Consider the following 21,490-nt stretch of genomic DNA (forward strand, 5'->3'; position numbering starts at 1 on the left):
TTGTTTTTTTTGTAAAGTGCTTTAGATCCAGAGCTGGTGGCTTTACCTGTTTCTTGCCCTATTTTTAAAGAATTAAACGAGCAGGGTTGTTGGGCTGAGCACCAGGATCTGCCATTCTTTAGTTGCTGATGTGGTCATTTGCTTGAGTATTGCACACTTTCTGCGCTTTCTCTTCTAGTAGCAGCAAGTAAGTTTGATACAAAGTAAGGCACACTGATAGTAGGGCTGGCTAGCATACAGTTTATCCTGGGCTGGTTTACAATTTTCAAATCCTCTGTAGGTGGCAGCACAACTTGAAGGTTTCTGTGTAGGTGATAATCCAACCTTGGAGCAGACAGACTTATATCAGACAGGTGACAATTGCTAGCAACAATTTGTTTAGTGGAGCAATCTGTTTACTTCTATGCAATTGCTTCCTTAAAGTGTAAGTAAACCCAAAACAAAAAAATCACACTTACTTTTAATCCTGCAGATCAGTCTATCCGTTCGGAGGTTTCTCCCATCGGGTCCTGCGTCTTCCCGGTATCCGTCTTCGGGCCGACATCTTCTCTTCTTCTGTGTTTCCCGCACTGCGCAAGTGCGGCATCGGGTGACACAAATTGGAAACAATTTTGCGAATCTCATGCATGCGCAGTGAGATCGGCATTTTTTTCCCCAATCTGCGTCACTCCTGCACTTTTCAGAGATGCCCGGGCATGCGCAGAAGTAGCAGCCAGGAGCCTCCCATTTTATTTAAATTTAAAAAACTAAAAATAAAGGGTTGTCTTCTCTTTTATGTAAAGTAAAAACTCTGAGTTTAGGTACGCTTTAATGACCCTGAACACTGCCAAATCTTACTAACGAAAGAAGATCTTTTTGTGACCCTGATTCTGGTCATTTTATCCATTTATATTACTAGGTGTGTCTTAAATATGTAAAAGATAAATAACTAGTTCACCCTGTATGAGTTCCTGTATGAGTTTCTTTCCAGATCCTGCAGTGAAACGCAGACTTAATGAGTTGTGTGGGTTAAGTTCCATTTTATGACTTGCTGTTTATTAAATCCAGCAATGAGTGAATAATTAGAGTGAATTGGATTAATTATTTTTCAGAAAGGGACAGTCTTAATGGCTCGGTTGTTCAAACAGATTCTAAGTGGTTGTATCTAAGAACATGGTGAATGCCAAACTTATAAATTACCATTTTTTTAAATATATTTATGCTCTGAGTTTTTGTCTTTTTAAATATATTTGTAGTTGTTTGCTGTCCAGTCTATCTATCTGTGCACATGTAATATATTTGCAATAGAAAAAATGTATGTCCTTTGACCAGTGACTTACTGAAATAAAACTAATGACCATTTTTTTTCCCTCCCCCTAGGTGTAACAATTTCCTGTACTCATAACAATACAGAATGGAACCAGAGATTATCCGAATGTACTCTTCATCCCCGCCTCCTCTTGACAGTGTTGCAGATGATGATGAAGATGATGAATTTGGAGAGTTTGGAGGGTTCTCTGAAGTCAACAATTCTGGAATGGGTTTTGCAGACTTTGATACAGTTAATTTTCCCAAATCCCGGGAGGACTTCATCCCATCAAAACACTTCTTGCCGATACCCGATTACTCTGATAGCTCTGTAAATAACTTTGCTAGCCTTACCTCGAATAAAGCCAGTGAGAAAGTCTCAGAAATCAGTAGTTCTAAGAAGGGACTTTCATCTGTGTTTGAATCAAACACCAACCATGAAACCACCCAGTTCAATGTTGCTGCACTTGATAATAAAGGGAGCTCAGGGGAGATCAAAACACATTTAAACTCGGAAACCCATATTTCTTCTGTTGACAATGCAAATTTAGTATCTAAAGGCCAGGATCAAATGGTTAATACTTGTAATGGTGAGAAAATACACAGTCTAGAAAATCTAACAAATGGGTTTACAGTGGTAGATTCTGCTAACCCTCAGGGATTACAAGATGTGGACAGTATGGGGCACTCAAAGGGATTTAAGTCCATTAGTTCTCATAGTACAGATTTAAGCATAGACTTTTCACCACCCAGCCCTGGTGATGACTTTGCAGACTTTGCTACGTTTTCAAGTAAAGACACTGTAGATCTAGATGATGCAGAGCAGCAAACACGCATGGGTTTGCATGAAGGGCAGACTCCAAGTATTAATGTTAATACTACATTAAGTAGATATGAAGACGGAATCAACTCTGCTCCTACGGAAGTAATTAATGATCCTGTCTTTCAAGACACGGTGGACTTGGATGATTTGTCTTCTGTCAATCCTTCTTTAGAACAGGACAAACTAACATTAGATAGTGTTCCACCTCCCGATTCCATGGCACCGGAATCTAGTATATCTGATAGTATGCACTCAATGGATACCAAAACAACAACTGGACTCAAACAAAGTGAAAATGAAGATGCGTTGCAGAGTTTAGACAGTGATAGTTCTTTGGCACATAAAAATTCACTGGATAGAAAAGAGTTATCACTCAACCTAAATAATGAGTTTGAGAATACTAATATTGGGAATATTTCTCACGATCAACCAGAGTACGATAGTTCATTTGGGGATTTTAATGCTGCTACTGAAGAATCACCTCCACCCTTGACGGACAATAGCGAGTCAAGTAATACACACTATAATGCACCTTTGGATTTGCATATGAATGAGTTAGAAGATGATTTTGGTGATTTTAAGGATATGAATTTTGAATCTTTTCCTGAACAGCAGAGGGTAGCTTCAGAAAAACTGTCGTTGCCCGACTTGGCTGAGAAACAGTCACTTCAGAACCCTAGTAAAGAAACTGATGAATTCACTGACTTTGGTAATTTTGTTTCCTTGGAGAAAAAAGAAGAATGGAGTACTGTGCAAGATTCTAATGATTTTGCTGAATTCAGTACAGCAGGCAGTTTTACACAGTCTCCGGAGTGGAATGCATTTGAGGATGACCAAGCAGAAAGTTCATCATGGGCTTCATTTGAAGATCAGAAAGCAGACAACCAGGCCAAGTCTGATGACTGGCAGTCCTTTAGGACAGATATGCCCTCTAGTACTAATGTCCAGGTCATAAACTCAGAAATGGTAGACTTGCCTGCATTTCAGGACTCCGAGACAAGTTTAGTTTGTGACGATTCAACACTTGCCTTCCAGGTAATTATCAAACATGTATACTTTAATAATGTGGCTTATATTTTTAGTCATGAGGTGGGGGTTGTAAGAGGTTCCCTTTCCTTTGTCTGGTTCCTGGACAGCAAGGAATTAGGACATTTTCTGTTCTTTGTCATGGGAACATAAAAGAAGCTGAAACAATGGTAACGTGATTGTATAGGGTATATTGGTAAGCTGGGACAAAAATCTCTGCTGCCCTGGGTTTTTTTTTTTTTTTTTTTGTGGCTCTAGAGGTATTTTTGAGAAAAGTTGGAAATGTATACATCATTTTAGATATTGGCTTTAGTTTAGTATTTATATTTTGTAATGCTTATTTTATGTATAACATGAAGTACACTGCTCAAATAAAAAGTGGAACATTTAGTCAACATAGGATAACACCAAGCTAGGTAAACCTCTGCTATATCAGTTTGTCCAGTTAGCAAGTGTAATTTCAATTTGAATTAATTTCACCTGCTTTGGTGCTATGAAAGCAACAAATAGTGAACAGTAGATGCAACAGCAAGCCGCCCCCCAAAGAGGGAATAGTTTTACCACAAACTTTTGTTTTTCATCAGTCTTACGTTTTGCTGGTGCCCTTGTCATTACTGCCTTACTACTGTCATTACTAAGTGTATAGTAGCATGAAGTGGTATCTGCAGCCCACCCAGATTGCACAGTCCAGATCTTCCAGGATAATACACGCACCTATGCCATTGCAAAATGTTTTCTGTGTCTCCCAGCACAGTCAAATGCATGGAGGAAATACCAGGAGATGGGCCTTTACACATGGAGAGCTAGAGAGGGCTGTAGAAAGCCAACAACCCAGCAGCAGCACAGGTATCTGTGTGTTTATTAGGAACAGGAGTGATAAAAGAGCCCTACAACCTCTAGTGCGTGACCAAAGTGCATCTTTCTTACAAAACTGTCAGAAAAAGATTCTATGATGGCGTCAGATGTGACTGATGTCTTTTAGTGGGAGCCATGCTCACAGTCAAGCACCATGCAGCTCAACTGGCATTTGCCAGAGAGCACCAGAAATGGGAAGTTCATAATGGCACTACATTCAGGTTCACAATGATAAGATATGATGAGTATGAAACAGTCTGGAGATGCTCTGGTGAATGTTATGCTGCACTGCTTTGGCAAAGGGTCAGGGATAGTCTTGGTGAAAATTCTTGGGAGGAAGGCAAGACCTTCACTGGCTAGTTATTGGTAACCTGATTGCTGTTAGGTACTGGTCTACAATCCTCTGAACCATTGCCAGAGCCCATGCTCGTGCAGTGGTGCCCAAGTCCCTCCTAATGTATGTAGACAGTTCTTGGATGATGATGGCTTTGATGCTATTGAATGACCTCCATCTTCCCCAGACTGGAATCTAATAGAGACCCTCTGGCACAATGTGTCTTAGTATATCACACTCCACCAAGTAGCACCACAGACTGTCCAGGAGCTCACTGATATTCTAATCCAGGTCTGGGTGGAGATCCCTAATCCCTAAATCGTCCATCATTTCATTTGAAGCCTAGACCTTACTGGCAATGCAAACATGGTACATGGGGACAATACACGCTATTGAGACACATTATGAATTGCTGTAATAAAAATTCACACTAGCTCCATCATTCTGTAACTTCAGTTTTTCACGTTGGTTGCCAGTGTGATTTTGAATCTAGTCCTCCCTGGGTAATAGCCTTGGTTTTTACTATCTGTTAATGTCCCCTTAATTTTGTGTTTTGGAATAGCAGGGCGAGCAGTCTTATAAAATCAATTCATATAAAATGTAATTTCTAGGTTAATCATGGGCTGTATTATCAATTAACTATCCTTTGTTCCTTTGAACCTTTTGTGTTTGGTGTTTCTCCAACTTTTGCATATTCAAGCACCTTAGTTTTTTCTCCTTTAAAATAGAGCATCCAACAGTCGCATAGGAATCCCAGATAATGGTTACAGCAGGGCTGCAGACCCAGGATTTCCAGTCAAATATGTCACCACCTAAAAACTTCTGATATTCTCATATTGTTTAACTGAGGAGTCTGCCAAAAACTGAAATAATAGTTTGACTGGACTGCCACTTTACTTGGTAAAACTTAAACCATTTTCATCCACTCTTTAGAAATGTCTGGCTCCTTATTAGACTAAGCAGCTTCTAAATTATATTAAAATGTCCTCTTGTGGTATATAGAAAATAAGGTATAGCTTCCAGGAAGCAGGACAGAGTTTAAAAAGATAATTAGGATTCCCCAGGGACCTAAACTCTCATCTAACAGTACTGAATTGCAGTAATTGCACAAAATGCTGGGGATTTTTACATTAACTCGCCCTTTTCTAAAATTTCACTATAGTATTCTGTAAAAGACTGAATTGCCTCTACAAAGAAGAAAGCTTTTTCTAAGCAGAAAATGAAGTTACTTTGGTAAATGAATGATTTCATTATTTTTGTAAACAAGGTACAAAATACTGTATCATGAGGCAAACATACGAGTGACCTCAAAATAATTGTATTTATCAGTACACAAAGTTCTACATACTCTTCTATTGCAATATTTCAGCTTTGAATTGCAACATTATTCAGATTCCACTATAACTGTGTAAAATATAATATAGCCTAATATATAAGCTAGGTATAATAAATGGTAATATATATTACAAGTGGCCATCTTAAAAGTAAACTAACCCTAAAGGAAACAATTTAGGCATATATGTTCCTTTATTATACTGCATACTTGTATGTAAGCTGTGGGTTACAAGGAGTTACATAGGGACCTGTAGAATGATAGCTGTACATATGAACACCCTTCTAAGTTACTACCCTTATTTTAGAGAAGTGTTAACACCAAACCATGTGTTCTTTCTTTTGTTTTTCCAAAAACAGTGGAAAATGTTTAAAAAGCATAGCAGTAGTAAACCACATCTGAACTGAAAGAATAACCAATATGAGTATAACCATTTACTGTATTAACACCCAAATTATTTCCTAAAACAAGCAAGCTGCACTTTTTTCAGTCTTTTAACCCAGCAGGAGAAACAGTGGAGAATGAGAGAGCCTTTTCCGGTTCCTGGCATACTTAATACTTACTTGGGGGTATACCAGGCTAACCTGTACTTTGTTCTTGATGTACCTCATTTATTACCCTAATTACATTGTTACATGCATCTGCCAAATTGGTGACTCCGCTTCTCTGCAGTGCCAAATTCTTCACTGCCTCCCAATCTTCCATCTCCCATGGAAGATTGTCCAGAAGATTGTCCCGTTGTCCGGTACCTCTCACGGTGGGGTGGGACATTCCCGTCAAATAGGACAGTTTATGTGTTTTTCATTGGACCTGATTGGTGGGTTTTTATTTTTTACCAGCGTTATCAGTGTATTTCTACATTTATAGAAAGATAAAGACAGCCTAGTGCATTTTGAATGTTTTCTTGTGCTAGTCCTTATGTTTTCATTTCATACGTAGTACAGTGTATTTTTTTTCTCAAGTTAAAGTAATCTAATAATTGGTTTTTACTATTTATATGATAACCAACACAATTATACCAAAATAATTGGGTAATTTAGGGGTTGGAAAACTAAGAGTCATTCTCTTTTCTGTTGACAGCCTTAATTAATGGCTCATCCTATGCAAAATATTAAAGTTGTTTATGAATGCTCCAATGGTATAAAGATAAATGTATGGCCACTGGTGAGAAGTAGAGTTTATGTGAAATATGTATGTTTTCATATGTTAAAATAAATTGATAGAAAATAAATCTGTTCTTCACTGATGGATAAGCAATCAATATGTGAACATGTGATTTACTTGATGATCTTGGGTTTTCTTTGCTGCAGACAGCTATACACAGGCCAATCTAGATAATATAAATTTACCCTTCCACTTTCATTTAATAACCCTATTGCATTTGGCATGATTTTCTGCCAAAAAGCACATTGAGCCCAAGAGTAATAACAGCTGAAGTGAGTCACCAGCAGTAATTATTTGTGTGCTTTGGCTATAAAAGTTTTGTATTTTGTCCATCTCAGACTTATTCCATTATTATAAACATACTTTTGTTTTTTTTTTGTTTTTTTAGCTCAGTCCTTGTAAATGTCTTTTAACGATGCTACTGTTTAAAATAAAAATGGGGATAAACACAGTAAGATTAACTCAGACTCGCCATAAATAGCCCAATCTATTGGCCCTATGAGACGTTCAGGCAATAATCAGGCCTTTTAGAGGTACCCATAGCAAGCAATTATCGTCAGTTGCAAAGATTTACAAGCTTGTTTGAAAATCTCTGTGTGAGTTTTCCTTTCTGCAACTGAATAGAGAGAAAAGGGCGTTTACTGCCTGTTTCAATACACTGGGTGGGTTGTATGATACAGAAGACAAATGTTTCCTCCAATGTTTTTAGTGGTTGAATCATAGACATGGCCTTTGTATGTATATCAGAAAACTTGACATCTGTTAAACATGGCAATCCATGAATATGTATAATCATTGTTTTCTCCTGTTCTGTAGCATTCGTTAATGGGCCATCTTGAGCAAATCGTCCAGGCCTGTTTTCCTCTTCCTTCTGTTGCTATTATAGAAGTAAACATATCACCTCTGGATCTTCTGCTATGCACAGAGCAACAAGGAGAAGCCTCAAAATCTAAGTCTAGTACCAGGTATGAACTAAACTACTGTGGTTGATAAAGGACAAATGCTCATGATTTTAATTGTTAGCTATAGTTGTTTTTTTGACACTTCAGTTGTGAGATTTCTTTGTTGTAGCTTGCATCTCCACCACCATAACATACAATAAAGCACCTTCTTTAATTTCTTATTGACAATATAGTTATCGTCCCTACCTTTGCCCTTAAAGTTTACCTAAACTCAGAATTTTTACTTTACATAAAAGAGTAGACAATCGTTTTATTTAAAGTAAAAATTTGTACAAGTAAAAAAGTGCAACACCATTTTTTTTTTTTAAGGCTGAAGCACCGCCCCTTTAATTCTTGATTGCCTCAGCGATCAAGAATGATTGGGAGCACAGGAGGCTCTTGGCTGCTCCTTCTGTGCATGCCCGAGCATCCTGCCAATGGAAAAAAGTTGCTGATCTCACGCATGCTCAGTAGATCTGCAATCTTTTTCCCAATCTACGTCACACAATCCTGCGCCTGCGTGACCCAGGAAGAAGAACCCGGAAGAGGAGAGAAGATGTTGGCGCCCAGCGCTTCCTCTGCGCCGGGCTGAAGACATACTAGGAAGACACGGGACCCGATGGAAGAAACCTCTCTGACAGATAAACTGATCAGCGGGGTTGAAGGTAAGTTATTTTTTTTTTTTGTTTTGGGTTTACTTCTGCTTTAAGTGATGTCATCAGTGTAAAAAAATAAAATAAACTACCCCCTATATTTTACAGCATATTAATGTGGGTAGTAGTGATTATTCATGATTAGGCTATAACCTTTACAGAGACAGCTGTATATATCAACAAAGCATTTTGTTGCTGATCTGGCGTTTTCACAACATCTTCCACAGGAACAGATAGATTATTATTATTATAGATAAGGTTTTTTTTTTTTAATAAGAGGGGGATAGAAACATATTCTGCATGGATGGTAACCCTTCCCCACACTATCCATGCCAGTTACCCTTTAAACACGGAGTCAGAGGTTGTATTTTACAGGAGCAGCTTCTAAAGCTGCTCATTTTACACAGCAACTTCCACTGTCCTTTTTGACAAAATGGAACTGAAGGCAAATGCAAACTACTTGTCTTATATTCAGATTAAAGTCTCACAGGACTTGAATAAGCTATAGGGGAAAACTGCAATTCTTTAGGTAAGCCTTTTCCTAGATATCATATAGCGGTCCTGTGGTTAGGGTAGATAATATACCATTGAGAAAATATATAGTTATCACATCGTGTACAATGTTTAAACCTGTGGGCTAACCTATTCTTTTTTTTTTTTTTTTGAAGGCTACATGCTGAAGTGCTGGACATATGGGTTGAGCTGCAGGATATCCATGATGCCTTTGGACTGAAGTACCAGTGGGGAGGTTCACATAGCAACAAAAACCTCCTGTGCTCCCTTGGAATCGACACAAGGAACATAGTATGTTAGCAGTTCTCTTGTCGCTATTGTCTACTTCTGAAAGGAACATAGCTGCTAGAAAAAGGCTCTGTAAGAAAGGAGCAAGCTGCTTGAATGAATCTGCTACTAGCACTTTCAGGGCAAATATTTACTGATTTAAATCACAGTCTTGGGAGAACAATCTCTAACCTTTTACCCATTTTTGCCAGGTGCCAGGTCTACTAAGCACATGGAAACCAGTTTCTGTGCTGTATAGTTTGGCTATAAAGCTGGCTAGTATTATCTCTTTGTTAGGTTGGTGCTAAATTAACATTCGGTCTCTGTGTTCACCCTACTGCTCTTAAGAATAGAATAGATACAGAATTAAACATTTAAACCATTTTGTTTATATGAATAAACTCCTGAAGTGATTTTGTGGCTTTGTTACATTTATCACATTATTCAGCACAGTTGAAATCGGAAGGTGGATTTGCAAAATATAGTAGACAACTATATACACAAATCATTCAAATTACCACACATTTTACAACCTCACAGAACATAGCTGAAAATTATCCAGTCTGTTTTTCTTTAAAATTATGAAAGTGTAATAAAGGTAAGGACCAAAAAATTATCTAATGAAGGTTTATTAAAATTGGATCAAATCATGGTTACATATGCTGGAAATAAGCAGGACATGTGCAGCAGTGAGACCTGAAGATCATAACAGGACAGCAGTTTTGTGGTATGAAGGACAGTAATTAACCACATGGTACCACATATAGGCTGGAGAATAAATCAGGTTAAAGAGGAAGAAGGATAGGTGAAGCACAGAAAACTGTAAGGAGAAAAATACAATAGGCACAGAAGAGGGGGACCCAAAGAGATGGAGCACAAGAGGTAATGAAGGTGTCATTTTGACTTTGTGGAGAGAAAATTGTGGTAATTAAAAAATGAGCAGTAATTGAAGATAGTAAGATAGAAGGAAATCTGTGGGACAGTACAGATAAAAGTAATGCAGGACAGTGACTACATTTTGAAGAAAAAAGATAAAAATATCCTGAAAAAATTTCAGGGCGGTGAAGAATGACCGTCGCAGTGGAGGGGAGTGTTATAGTAAAGTGGAAGAAGATAGAAAGACAATATTTAAAGAGTTCAATATTTGAAGGTAAAGTTTAAAAAAAAAAAGACATGCAACATTTGGAAGGAGAGAAGTGGTGCATGCTCATTTAGGGTGTAATAAACAAGATTTTATTATGTATAAAAAATAGGTTTAAGAAAAAGAATGGTGGAAAAAAACATTAAATAGGAATGTGCACAATTGTAACACGAATGGCAGAAATAAGGAGCTGTTTGATAATGCAGGGTGAGGCTGGTTTCCTCCTCTTGTAGCCATAATTATATGCACTTTATAACTGATTTTGTTGCACTAGTTATACTGTTGTGATCAAAGGTTTCCTTACTTAAATTTTAAATGCTTTTTCGACTTTAGGTTTTAAAAAGGTTTAAAAGATAATGAGTATTTAACCACACACTTCTGTCTTCTTAATGTGATACTGATTTTTAAGATTTTAGGTATCACACTTGAGGTGTAATCATTTACCAAACTGTAGTAATAAAGGCGAATAATAAGATGGTACTGATTCAAAATGTTTGGTACGCTAAGTTGTTCTTATTCTGTTTTGCACCCTTTACCATCTGTAACAGCTTGAGGTCTTTTGTGATAGAGGACCTTTTTTGCACTTCATGTAGTAAAGCTGCCAATTTATCTTAAAGAAAGCTTCCAGGTCTTTTAAAGTTTTTAGTTGTCTGTCCTGAACTAAAAGTTTGAAATACCACTAAACATCATAGGGAAATTAGATCAGGAGATTGTGATGACAACTGCAGGATCTTCATTTTGGTGCTGCTGCAGTCACTGCTGGTCACTTGGCCTTATTCTTCAGGACATTGTCATGTTGGAAAGTCTAAAGCTATGTACACACATCAGATGACTGTTGTAGTTTTAGTTTCGAGTGAAAATCTGGCATGTGTACATCACTCCCCCAATGTCATTCATCAATCCATTGTGGCAGATAATGAACAGAAATGACCAGAGTGCCACTCACTCATCACTCTATAGAACAGAACAGCACTGAGTGGTACTGCCCTTGTTTATTCATCTGTCACTGCAAACAATTACCTTTCCATCACCTGTGGAAAAGATAGTCTGCAGTGGCAATCATCTAAAGTCTGTATGAGGCTTAAGTGTGCCCCATGCGTAGTGTCTGGGTTAATGAATGCAGATTTTCCACTAGTATTTTTCGATAATTTTCTGCATTTGCTGTATTTTGCCACCAAGCCTAACTAAATTTTCTCTGCTGCTTCATTTTACACAATCTCAAATCAGCAGAGATTCGCATTTAGTTCTTTAAATGTTTGGACAGAGACAATTTTTTTCTAATTTTGGTTCTGTACATTACCACAATTAATTTTAAATGAAACCACTCAGATACAGTTGAACTGCAGACTTTCAGCTTTAATTCAGTGGGTTGAACAAAAAGATTGCATAAAAATGTGAGGAACTAAAGCCTTTTTTTAACTCAATCAATTCATTTCAGGGGCTCAAAAGTAATTGCACAAATTAAAAAGCTAAAAATAAAATGTTCATTTCTAATACTTATTTGAAAACCCTTTGCTGACGATGACAGCCTGTAGTCTTGAACTCATGGACATCACCAGATGCTGGGTTTCCTCTTTTTTTAATGCTCTGCCAGGCCTTTACTGCAGCAGCTTTCAGTTGCTGTTTGTTTGTGGGCCTTTCTGTCCGAAGTTTAGTCTTCCAACAAGTGAAGTGCATGCTCAATAATTGGGTTCAGATCAGGTGACTGACTTAGCCATTCAACATAATTCCACTTCTTTGCTTTAATAAACTCCTGGGTTGCTTTGGCTGTATGTTTGGGTCATTGTTCTGCTGTATTATAAAATGCCCCCCATTCAATTTGACTGGATTTACCTGCATTTGAGCAGACAGTATGTTTTTGAACACCTCAGAATTCATTCGGCTGCTTCTGTCCTGTGTCACATCATGAATAAACACTAGTGTCCCAGTGTCACTGACAGCCATGCACGCCCAAGCCATCACACTGCCTCCACCATGTTTTACAGATGATGTGCTATGCTTTGCATCATGAGCTGTTCCATGCCTTTTTTCATGCCATCATTCTGATAAAGGTTGATCTTGGTTTCATCCGTCCAAAGAATGTTTTTCCAGAACTGTACTGGCTTTTTTAGATTTTTTTTTTTTTTTAAGCAAAGTCCAATCTAGCCTTTCCATTCTTAAGGTGCGTTCACACTTCCAATTTTTATCGTTCAAAACGAACGACGAACGAACGACGAACGATCGATTGGGCAAAAATCGTTCGTAAAAAAAGTAACCAACGACGCCGACGAACGAGGAAAGTCGTTGGAGACGAACGACCGGACCGGCGGATCGGACTGGACGACGATCGTTGAACATCGTTCGTGTGTACGATTGTTCTTTGATCGTCCATGGTCTGAGCATGCGTAATGAAAGAACGTTCGTTCACTTTCCTGTCGTGCACATAGTTCCTCTATCGCTCAAACGATCGTATGTATTGTGTGTACAATAACTACGAACGATCGTGTCGTTATCTCTATGTGCAGGATCGGTGCTATACGATCGTTCGTAGATATCGTGCAGGATCGTTCGTCGTTCGTTTTCCAATGATATTGATTGGAAGTGTGTACGTAGCTTTAAGGCTCATGAGTGGCTTGCACCTTGCAGTGCACCCTCTGTATTTACTTTCATGCAGTCTTCTCTTTATGGTAGACTTGGATATCGATACGCCTACTTCCTGCAGAGTGTTGTTCACTTGGTTGGCTGTTGTGAAGGGGTTTCTCTTCACTATGGAAATGATTCTGCCATTATCCACCACTGTTGTCTTCAGTGGACGCCCAGGTGTTTTGGCATTGCTGAGTTTACCAGTGCTTTGTTTCTTTCTCATGATGTACCAAACTGTAGAATTTGCCACTCCTAATATTGTAGTAATTTCTCAGAGGGTTTTTTTCTGTTTTTGCAGCTTAAGAATGGCTTGTTTCCTCTGCACGGAGAGCACCTTTGATCGCATGTCGTCTGTTCACAGCAAAATCTTCCACCTACAAGCACAGATAAAAGATTTATCTGCTTAATTGTTAATGACATAACAAAGCAATGGCCCACACCAGCCCATGAAATAGCCTTTGAGTCAACTGTCCAATTACTCCAGTCCAGTTTAAGCCCCTACAATGAAGTGATTGTGTAAAAAAAAAAAAAAAAAAAAAGGCTTTAGTTCCTCATTTTTATGAAATCTTTTTGTTCAACCCACTAAATTAAAGGTGAAAGTCTGCAGTTCAACTGCATCTGAGTTGTTTCAAAATTAATTGTGGTAATGTACAGAACCAAAGTTAGAAAAAAGTTGTCTTTGGCCAAATATTTATGGACCTAGCTATCTACATGGTAAGGGAATTTGTCCTTGTTTGTATCAATTCTAAAGTTTTAGGCTTAGTCTACACCAGGGGTCGGCAAACTCCGGCCTTTAGCCCAGCCACGGCCTAACGCACTCTGGCCGATCTGGCCTAATGTCGACGGGCAACCCGCGGCTCCGGAGCCGTGGTTTGCCGGCAGATCGGCCAGGGGGCGTTAGGAACTACCGGAGCTGCAATGGTCCGGTGCCGCCCCCTTGCAGTTGCCCCCCTATTTATTGTGGCCAGCGTTCATAATTCCGCCGCCGTGGTAAATAAGGAAAGCTCCCTGAAGGTAAATCCCTCTCCTCTGCAATGCATACGGAGGAGAGGGATTTCACTTCAGGGGGCGTTCCCTGGTTGTGGGTGGAGCCATTATTGCGGGTCCAGACTAGTGTGCTCCCGCCCACCCCATAAATGAGGTAATTCACCTCTAGTGCTCTGTTAATGGCTGCAGAAAGGGAAACCCTGATGAAGCTTGAGTCGTCATCAGGGTTTCCATTTCCTCAGCCAAGTCTCCTAATTCAAATCTAGTGCTGATTGGCTGAGAAAAGGGAAACTCTGATGACAGCTGAAGCGTCATCAGGTTTTCCCTTTTCTCAGCCAATCACGAAGCAGAGCAATCAGCGCAGCTCTGCTATGCTGACAGATCCGCTCTACTGATTGCTCCCGCAGCCTTAGCAGAACTGCAGTATGTGTTCTTGGACACAGAACAGATGTCACAGCTCCTCCAGAGCTGCGGGAACAATCAAGAAAACAAAGCTGTCAGCATAGCAGAGCTCTGCTGATTGCTCGTCTCTGTGATTGGCTGAGCAAAGGGAAAGCCTGATGACGGCTCAAGCATCATCAGGATTTCCCTTTCGTCAGCCAATCACCAAGCACTAGAGGTGAATGGGGAGACTTCTCCTCATTTGTCCTCTAGTGCCTGGGGATCCCACACTGTCAGGAGTCCCACGGTGGTGCTCATGCCATGAATGCAGCCGTAGGAATCATCCTGTCATTGTGGGATAATCTGTAAAAAAAAGTTTGTTACACAAAACGCACACATTCAATAAAATACTTTAACATTAAAGCCTCCTCTTATTTTTTACACATATTTTTAACCTATCAGGAAATGCGTAAAGGGTTTTATGTACCCCTGTACTCATTCCATTAAAGTGTTAAAACTAAAACTTTTATAACCACTTATGTAAAATCGCGGCAATTCGTGGTAAAACACGTCATAGGCGTTTATAGGAGTTTTTTAGTGTTTTAAAGACAAGCTTTAAAATGCTTGAAAAGAGGATTAAAAAAACATAAATGTGGTAGGAACCTTTACATGTGTTTTTAAAATCGTCTGTGTAGACCCAGCCTTAGTGCTTTGAAGTTCTTGTAAGCACTCTTTGGTATATTATAAGCTGGCTGTGTTCTGGTATTTGCAGCATAAAAAAAGCCTTACATTTTACAAATTCTGTCTGGAGTATGTAAACATTTCTGCACAACTATATATTTCCATATGCAAATTTACCCCCTGGATTTGTTTTAAAACTGTTGGTTTCACACATCTTTAACATCAGTTATTACTGATTACACAAAAATATTACATTGATTTTTAATTGCAATTAATGTATTTGAATATGACTTAGTAACTGTCCCTGTACAGCAGCACAACCCTAAAGAGAGAATGGGTGTTACTGGGCACTAGTTACATGTACTTATGTATTTATATCACAGTGAATATGCCCTTACAGGAGTAAACAGATAAATGGCTTGCCGGGCTTCAGTCATTTTGCTGTCCAGTTACAGGCTGGGTAGGAAGAGGACGAGGGTCTGTTTAACTGCACTAGAAAAAAAAGTCATCAACCCAGCTGTACTGTGTTGTAGGGCTCCATATATCTCCTAACATGATGGACAGAAATACTGATCCTTTTGCAGTTAAAACAGTTCACAGATATATATTTAAACATATAACAGTTCGTCTAAAGTTCAGGCTTACCTTGTTTTAGGTTATAGATTTTTTTGAAGTTTTGATGTGTTTAACTATATTATGTTTTTGTATAGCTTTTTACAGGTAACAAGAAGCAGCCTGTCATTGTTCCCATGTATGCAGCTGGTCTGGTAAGCAAAGATTTTTTCTAATGTGCTTTCTATAAGAGCAGTGTGTAATGTAAGCTTTTACAAAGTATTTCAGTTTGTTCCTGTTCATTCTAAAATGTTTTGTGAGGTCATGTACAGATGTTGAGTGAGAAGACCTGGCCTACAACTAAAGCTCTATTTTATCCAAAAAGAGAATGAGTAGGGTTGAGGTTAAGGTTCTGTGCATGTCACTTGTATTCTTCCACATCAAATAAAACCTCGTCTTTTTTGCATTGGCTTTGTGCACATTTACACAGTCATGCTAGAACATAAAGGAAGCCTTTTTTTAATTGATTTCATAATTTTGATCGTTTTGTACTGCACCTTAGCTTCAATTTTTCGCTGGCAACAACTGAACTTAATAATTTTGGAGGCTTGTACGCATACCTTATATTCAATTGAGCAAATCATTGGATAATAACTTGCTAGGTCCAAGTCTGAAGCACTGTTGATTTTAACAATATTTCTGCAAAGTTTTTTCTAATTGCTGTTCTGTGTTCTTTTCAATGTATTCTATTATCTCTGTATGTTTGTGTAGGGTATGCTGGAGCCAACAAAAGAGCCCCTCAAGCCTTTATCTGCTGCAGAGAAAATTGCCTCAATAGGACAGTCTTCTCATGTTTCTCCAGATGACATTTCTTCTTCCGATCAGTTGCAGGTATATTATTTGTTTTGTCAGAGGATATTTACACATATTAAAATTATATTATTGCAGTTAAAATAGATCCCTACCCCACAAACCACACACTGAATGGTGTATATAGAGAATTTCTTTTGTTACAATATGATCTGTTGAACCTGCCATGAGAGTCCTTGCTGTTCTAGGCCACCAACACTCTCCCAGTTGTTCTCTTATGCCAGGTGTTCTTAACCAGGGGTCCTCCAGAGGATAGTAAGGGTTTATTGAGCAAGGAGCAGTTTGTGACACTCAGGTCAGTTTGATAGGTATCAATTTTTGGGCTATAAGTACAGGTGGCACTCAACACACTGGCCAGAAATGTTAGAGACCTTCTTCCTACTGACTATCAGGCTAATGTACTGTAAGATGTGGCTATAGCAATTAAAGCAGGGGTTCATTGAAAACTTGAAATCGATGTTAAAAAAAGTTGAGAAACACTATCCTATGCGGTCACCCTATCACAAGGGCTTTATATTGAGACTGCAAGTGTCTGTTTCATCACACCTTAGACAGGCATGTTAAATTTGTGGGAAGCTGTTCCTAAGGAAAACCTTGCAGCCATAATTATGGATGTAGACAGGAAGTGACTGAAGAGGCTTTGAAAAATTAGCTGCAATTAGCTGAAGAAAAAAAAAAAAAAAACACACGCATGAGCTAATTAGATGTCATTTAGTTGAGGTTTACATTTAGGCTAACCATTAGAGTTTTGAATGTTTAGATAATGATATAGTATTTTATGTTTGCATTGTAGATCCTTTATAATAGTTGCAGTGTGATAGATCTGTGCAGCTATTATCTCACATGCTTATTTAGGGAATAAATATGTGATAACATTTATCCGTCTAGTAATACATTTCTGCTATAAAAATGACAGGATCATTATGTGTAAAAAGACAGCCTGGTCAGTGTCACCATTATATGGCTGGATAGGTTGTTAATTACAGAATATTTTTTTTTACTGGAGGTTAATGGCAAAAATAATCAGATGAAGGATTTTAGCTTTGACCACATTCTGGTTTTACTTTCCTTTTGACCCCTAACACTTGATAAATACCAAATAAGTTTTTTTCAGTGTTTCTATAGTATTAAAAAAAATTAAAATATTATAGAAACACGGTTTGTGTACGAAAACTTTTTTTTTTTTTTTTTTTTTTCTTTTTTTACTTTTAACCTGAATCAGCTATAACTTCTGTGTTTGACTCACATTTCCATCTGCTGGTTATATTCGGTATTGCACTGCTACAACTAAACTTAAAACTTATTCTGTATGGTAAATGTTCCCCAATTGTTACTCACTTGTGCTTTACCTTTACTACCATACAGTGAGCACTATCCAAACTATTGAGGAAAAATACTGACCGCATGTCTAATTCCTTAAACAATCAGCAGCCAGTTAGGATGTTCTTTTATACAATCTGTAATGAAAAGATGTACTGCCCTTACACTGTTTTACTACATGCCTTCTGTGATCTTTTATATTTGTAGATGGCACAAGAGCCCTGCACAGAAATACCGTAATATACAGTGTTGCCACTACAGTGAGAATGGATACCACCAGTGGTACACCTCTCACGGCAAGCGAAATGCTGTGCTCTGCCATGGAGACTGTTGGAACCATTGTACTAGTATGGTCAGACTTCAGTCTACTAAGCATTTAATAATGAAAAAGGGGGTTTTCTTGGATTTTTTTGTGGAAATCTCTTTCAATTGTTTGTTCTTTTGCTGTGTTTTTCATACCTGTTACATTGTTTAAAGTTGCATAAAATGTGATCTTTGTCATGCTTTTTTTCTTTTCAGGAATCCCTCCCACCTGTCCAGTTTGACTGGAGTAGCAGTGGCCTTACCAACCCTTTAGATGGTACGTCTCTCCGTAGAGCCTCTAGCAGCACACCTAGACATAAGAAAGCTTCACAGACCAAACAGTCTCCTCTTTGCTAATATTTTTCTTGTTTTATCAGACTTTTCTTGGGAAATTCAGGCTTTCTTTCCATTCTTAACAGGAGTATTTTTGGCTAAAATAGCTGTCGGTTAGCATAACGTATTAAAATGGATTTTCATTCATTTCTCCTTCTTTCTCAGTGGACTGAAACCCCTCTAGCATTGTAAAGAAGTCCCCAGAGAAAGCCATTGCCATAATACCAGATTTTATCAGCAGATGACACTGTGGGTGAAATCTGTAACCTCAGGTCTCTGGCTTGGTATCTTCTGGTTTTAGAAAGCTTGTTCAGCAATCAGTTTCTATGAATTTAATGTTTATATGTATAGATAAAAATCAGTTTATATAATCAGTTTAAAAAAGGTAAAAATTAAATTAAATTGGCTGTCCAGATTTTTAATTTTTTAATATGATGAAGTAATTTTCTTCTTTTCAGATCCCCTTCCTACATGAGTTTCACAAAAACAATAGTGTCCTTACACTTTTGCTGTCTTATCCTTTAGCAAATAAACTGTAATAGACAGTCAGTCACTGACTTTCCATATTCTGTAAGAGAACATATCAGGACTGGGGTATATTAGGTGCCATTATTGACATTGTTTTGAAGGTGCACATTCTAGGACCATCATTACATGTTTAGCAAGTCATTTGTCTGTAGCCAGTATGCACCCAGTGAAGTGTTGGAACTCAAAATATGAACTTACTACTTTATGCTGGTGATAAACAATATAATTAAGAAAAGTTGCTGGCAAATTTTAAAGATTAAAGAAAATCATTTTTTGGGATTGAACCTGAATTATTAATATTAGTATTAAAGCTTCCTAATCCAAATGTTATGCAGCTACGTGTTATTCTACCTTAAAATGCAAGGTGTGGTAATCTGCAGAATTTAGGTCAATAGATACATGGAGTATATATATTTAAATACAGTATGTGTACTGAAAATTTTGCTTATTGGGTATGTCCATTATTGAGTTACGGGTAACTATACCCAGATATATTTACAAGCTCTGTGCCAAACTTGAAAGCAGAAAGTTAGGTAGAGCCGTGACTATGTGGAGCACACCGTCCTAAGCTATCAGAATCGGGTAATCCCGAGTGTGACTCGGGGTGAATTTTAGTTGCAAAAAGTGGTATACACGAGTCACACTTGGGGTTACTTTAACCTAAAAAAAAAACACACACTTATGTTGCTCCGTCCCTGTCCCCCGGCGTCCTGCTGGTCCCCGCATGTCCTGGGGACACATCTGCTTCCTCCGATCTCCAGCCAGCAAATGCAGAGCTGAGATCAATGGGGTTTCCCATAACGTCGATGCGGCCGGGAGTTAGCGGCCAGTACAAAGAAATATTTATATAATACATATATATAATATATGCTGCTGTACAGTTATATTGCATGTTAAACTATATTTTTAAATTTGAATTTTTTTTTAAAGTTTATTATTAAATTTTTTAAATGTATTAACTGTTAGACATATTTCGGTGAGTTTTGTCCAAGTTATTATAGCCTAAAATATAAAATAAATTTTCATGCAAAAAGATTGTATCACTTTTTGCACAGAAATTTGGAAAGAATCAGACCGCTAGGGGGGGTTAAACATGCAGAGGCTTGTGATATGCCATTTGTATCAATTAAGGCAAATACTTTGGTATTTGTAATTTACTTTATTGTGTAATTTAGGTTTAGATTACATTTTTCAATCTGAACAGCAAAACTAAAATGCACAAACAAATGCAAATTTTGAATTCTAAATGTAAAGTAAACTAGTGTAAGTATCTAAATTCAGCTTGATATTTGCTTTTTGTGATCCCCTATACATTAGAATTCATGTTGGAAGGGGAAGAAGCAGCCCATGGTTGTACTGTTGCAAATGTTATACAGGTAGCATATTGAAAGAAGGAGAAAGTAGAATGAGTAGACAGATAAATTAAATTTTTTGGTAGGTCAAAACTTACCCCTATATATGTTCCCAAACACATGTAAAAAGGTTTATAATAAGGGAGTGCGATAAAAAATCAGCGTGTGTCAGAATGGTTGCCTTTGAAAGCAAGTCACTGTGGCTTTCCTACAAACAAGACAAGCTTGTGTTTTTATTTAATGTTGTGCATTTTACCACTAAATGTACTGAGCACCTCAAATAGAATGTATAATATTTGTAAATAATTTCTTTATGTTCGAGACATAACATTATATATATTTTTAGTTGAGTTAATATGAAATATAAATCACATTTACCACAATGCCGATTTACTTCTATGCTTTCTATACCCTGTTATGAAAAGCCGTAAAGAACAGAACATCAAAATTTCAAACACAAAACCCAGTGAGTGTCATGAGGGACACATCTCTGTCTGTTAGCAGATGGAACTCATTTTAAAACTTACTTTAAAAACATGTGTAAAAAAAGTAAAAAGAAGGTTTATAAAAAGGGAGTGCAATAAAAAAATCAGAATGGTTGCCTTAGAAAGCATTAACAAGTCACTGTGGCTTTCCTACAAACAAGACAAGCTGGTGTTTTTATTTAATGTCGTGCATTTTACCACTAATTATACTGAGCACTTCAAATAGAAGGTATATTTGTAAAAAGAAAAGATTGGTCGGGTGTGCCTCTACACAGAGCCTCATGACTCTAGAGATTTTGTAAAACTATAGACGTCATGGATATCAATCTGAGGGTTGCAGTGCACTCACCATGTCAGGAATTTAGTTATGTGATATCTGTATGTGCTGACAGTCTATAGAACCCTGAGCCCAGAAATTCTAACCAAAATTTAAATGTTAAAAAAAAACTTTAAATAACAACCATGTCAACAGAATGTCTTTAAACCATACTTGATATGCATTCTATTTGTTCTTAATTATATCCTTTATATTTTTAATCAAACTATAATAAAGTCATGCAATTTATCCAGATTGCTATATTGTAGTTTGTTGCGATTTGTACAGTGACTCACTGGTTTTGCATGTTCACATTAGATGATGATGCCATTGTGTAAAGCCAAATTTTAAATGGTGTCACATCAGTGACTCCAGTATCTCTTTGAATGTAGTTATACATGAATGCCTAAAATTGTATGTCCA

General features: G+C 37.7%; 1 protein-coding gene across 2 annotated transcripts in view; it reads left to right on the top strand.

Moving 5' to 3' along the window:
- AFTPH (aftiphilin) overlaps nucleotides 1-21,490 on the top strand; it is a 50,378-nt gene that overhangs the window by 21,178 nt on the left and 7,710 nt on the right. Inside the window, exons 2-7 of one of the 2 annotated variants that reach the window (XM_072409561.1) lie at nucleotides 1,360-3,145; nucleotides 7,639-7,787; nucleotides 9,085-9,220; nucleotides 15,719-15,775; nucleotides 16,332-16,451; nucleotides 18,270-18,330. In XM_072409561.1, coding sequence (XP_072265662.1) covers nucleotides 1,394-3,145; nucleotides 7,639-7,787; nucleotides 9,085-9,220; nucleotides 15,719-15,775; nucleotides 16,332-16,451; nucleotides 18,270-18,330 — 2,275 coding nt within the window. In that variant the 5' untranslated portion in view covers nucleotides 1,360-1,393. Of the gene's footprint in view, nucleotides 1-1,359; nucleotides 3,146-7,638; nucleotides 7,788-9,084; nucleotides 9,221-13,257; nucleotides 14,173-15,718; nucleotides 15,776-16,331; nucleotides 16,452-18,269; nucleotides 18,331-21,490 lie in introns of those variants that run through there. The other variant, XM_072409562.1, reaches the window with a different exon arrangement.

Source organism: Pyxicephalus adspersus, chromosome 4 (genome assembly GCF_032062135.1).
Source record: "Pyxicephalus adspersus chromosome 4, UCB_Pads_2.0, whole genome shotgun sequence".
Lineage (NCBI taxonomy): Eukaryota > Metazoa > Chordata > Amphibia > Anura > Pyxicephalidae > Pyxicephalus > Pyxicephalus adspersus.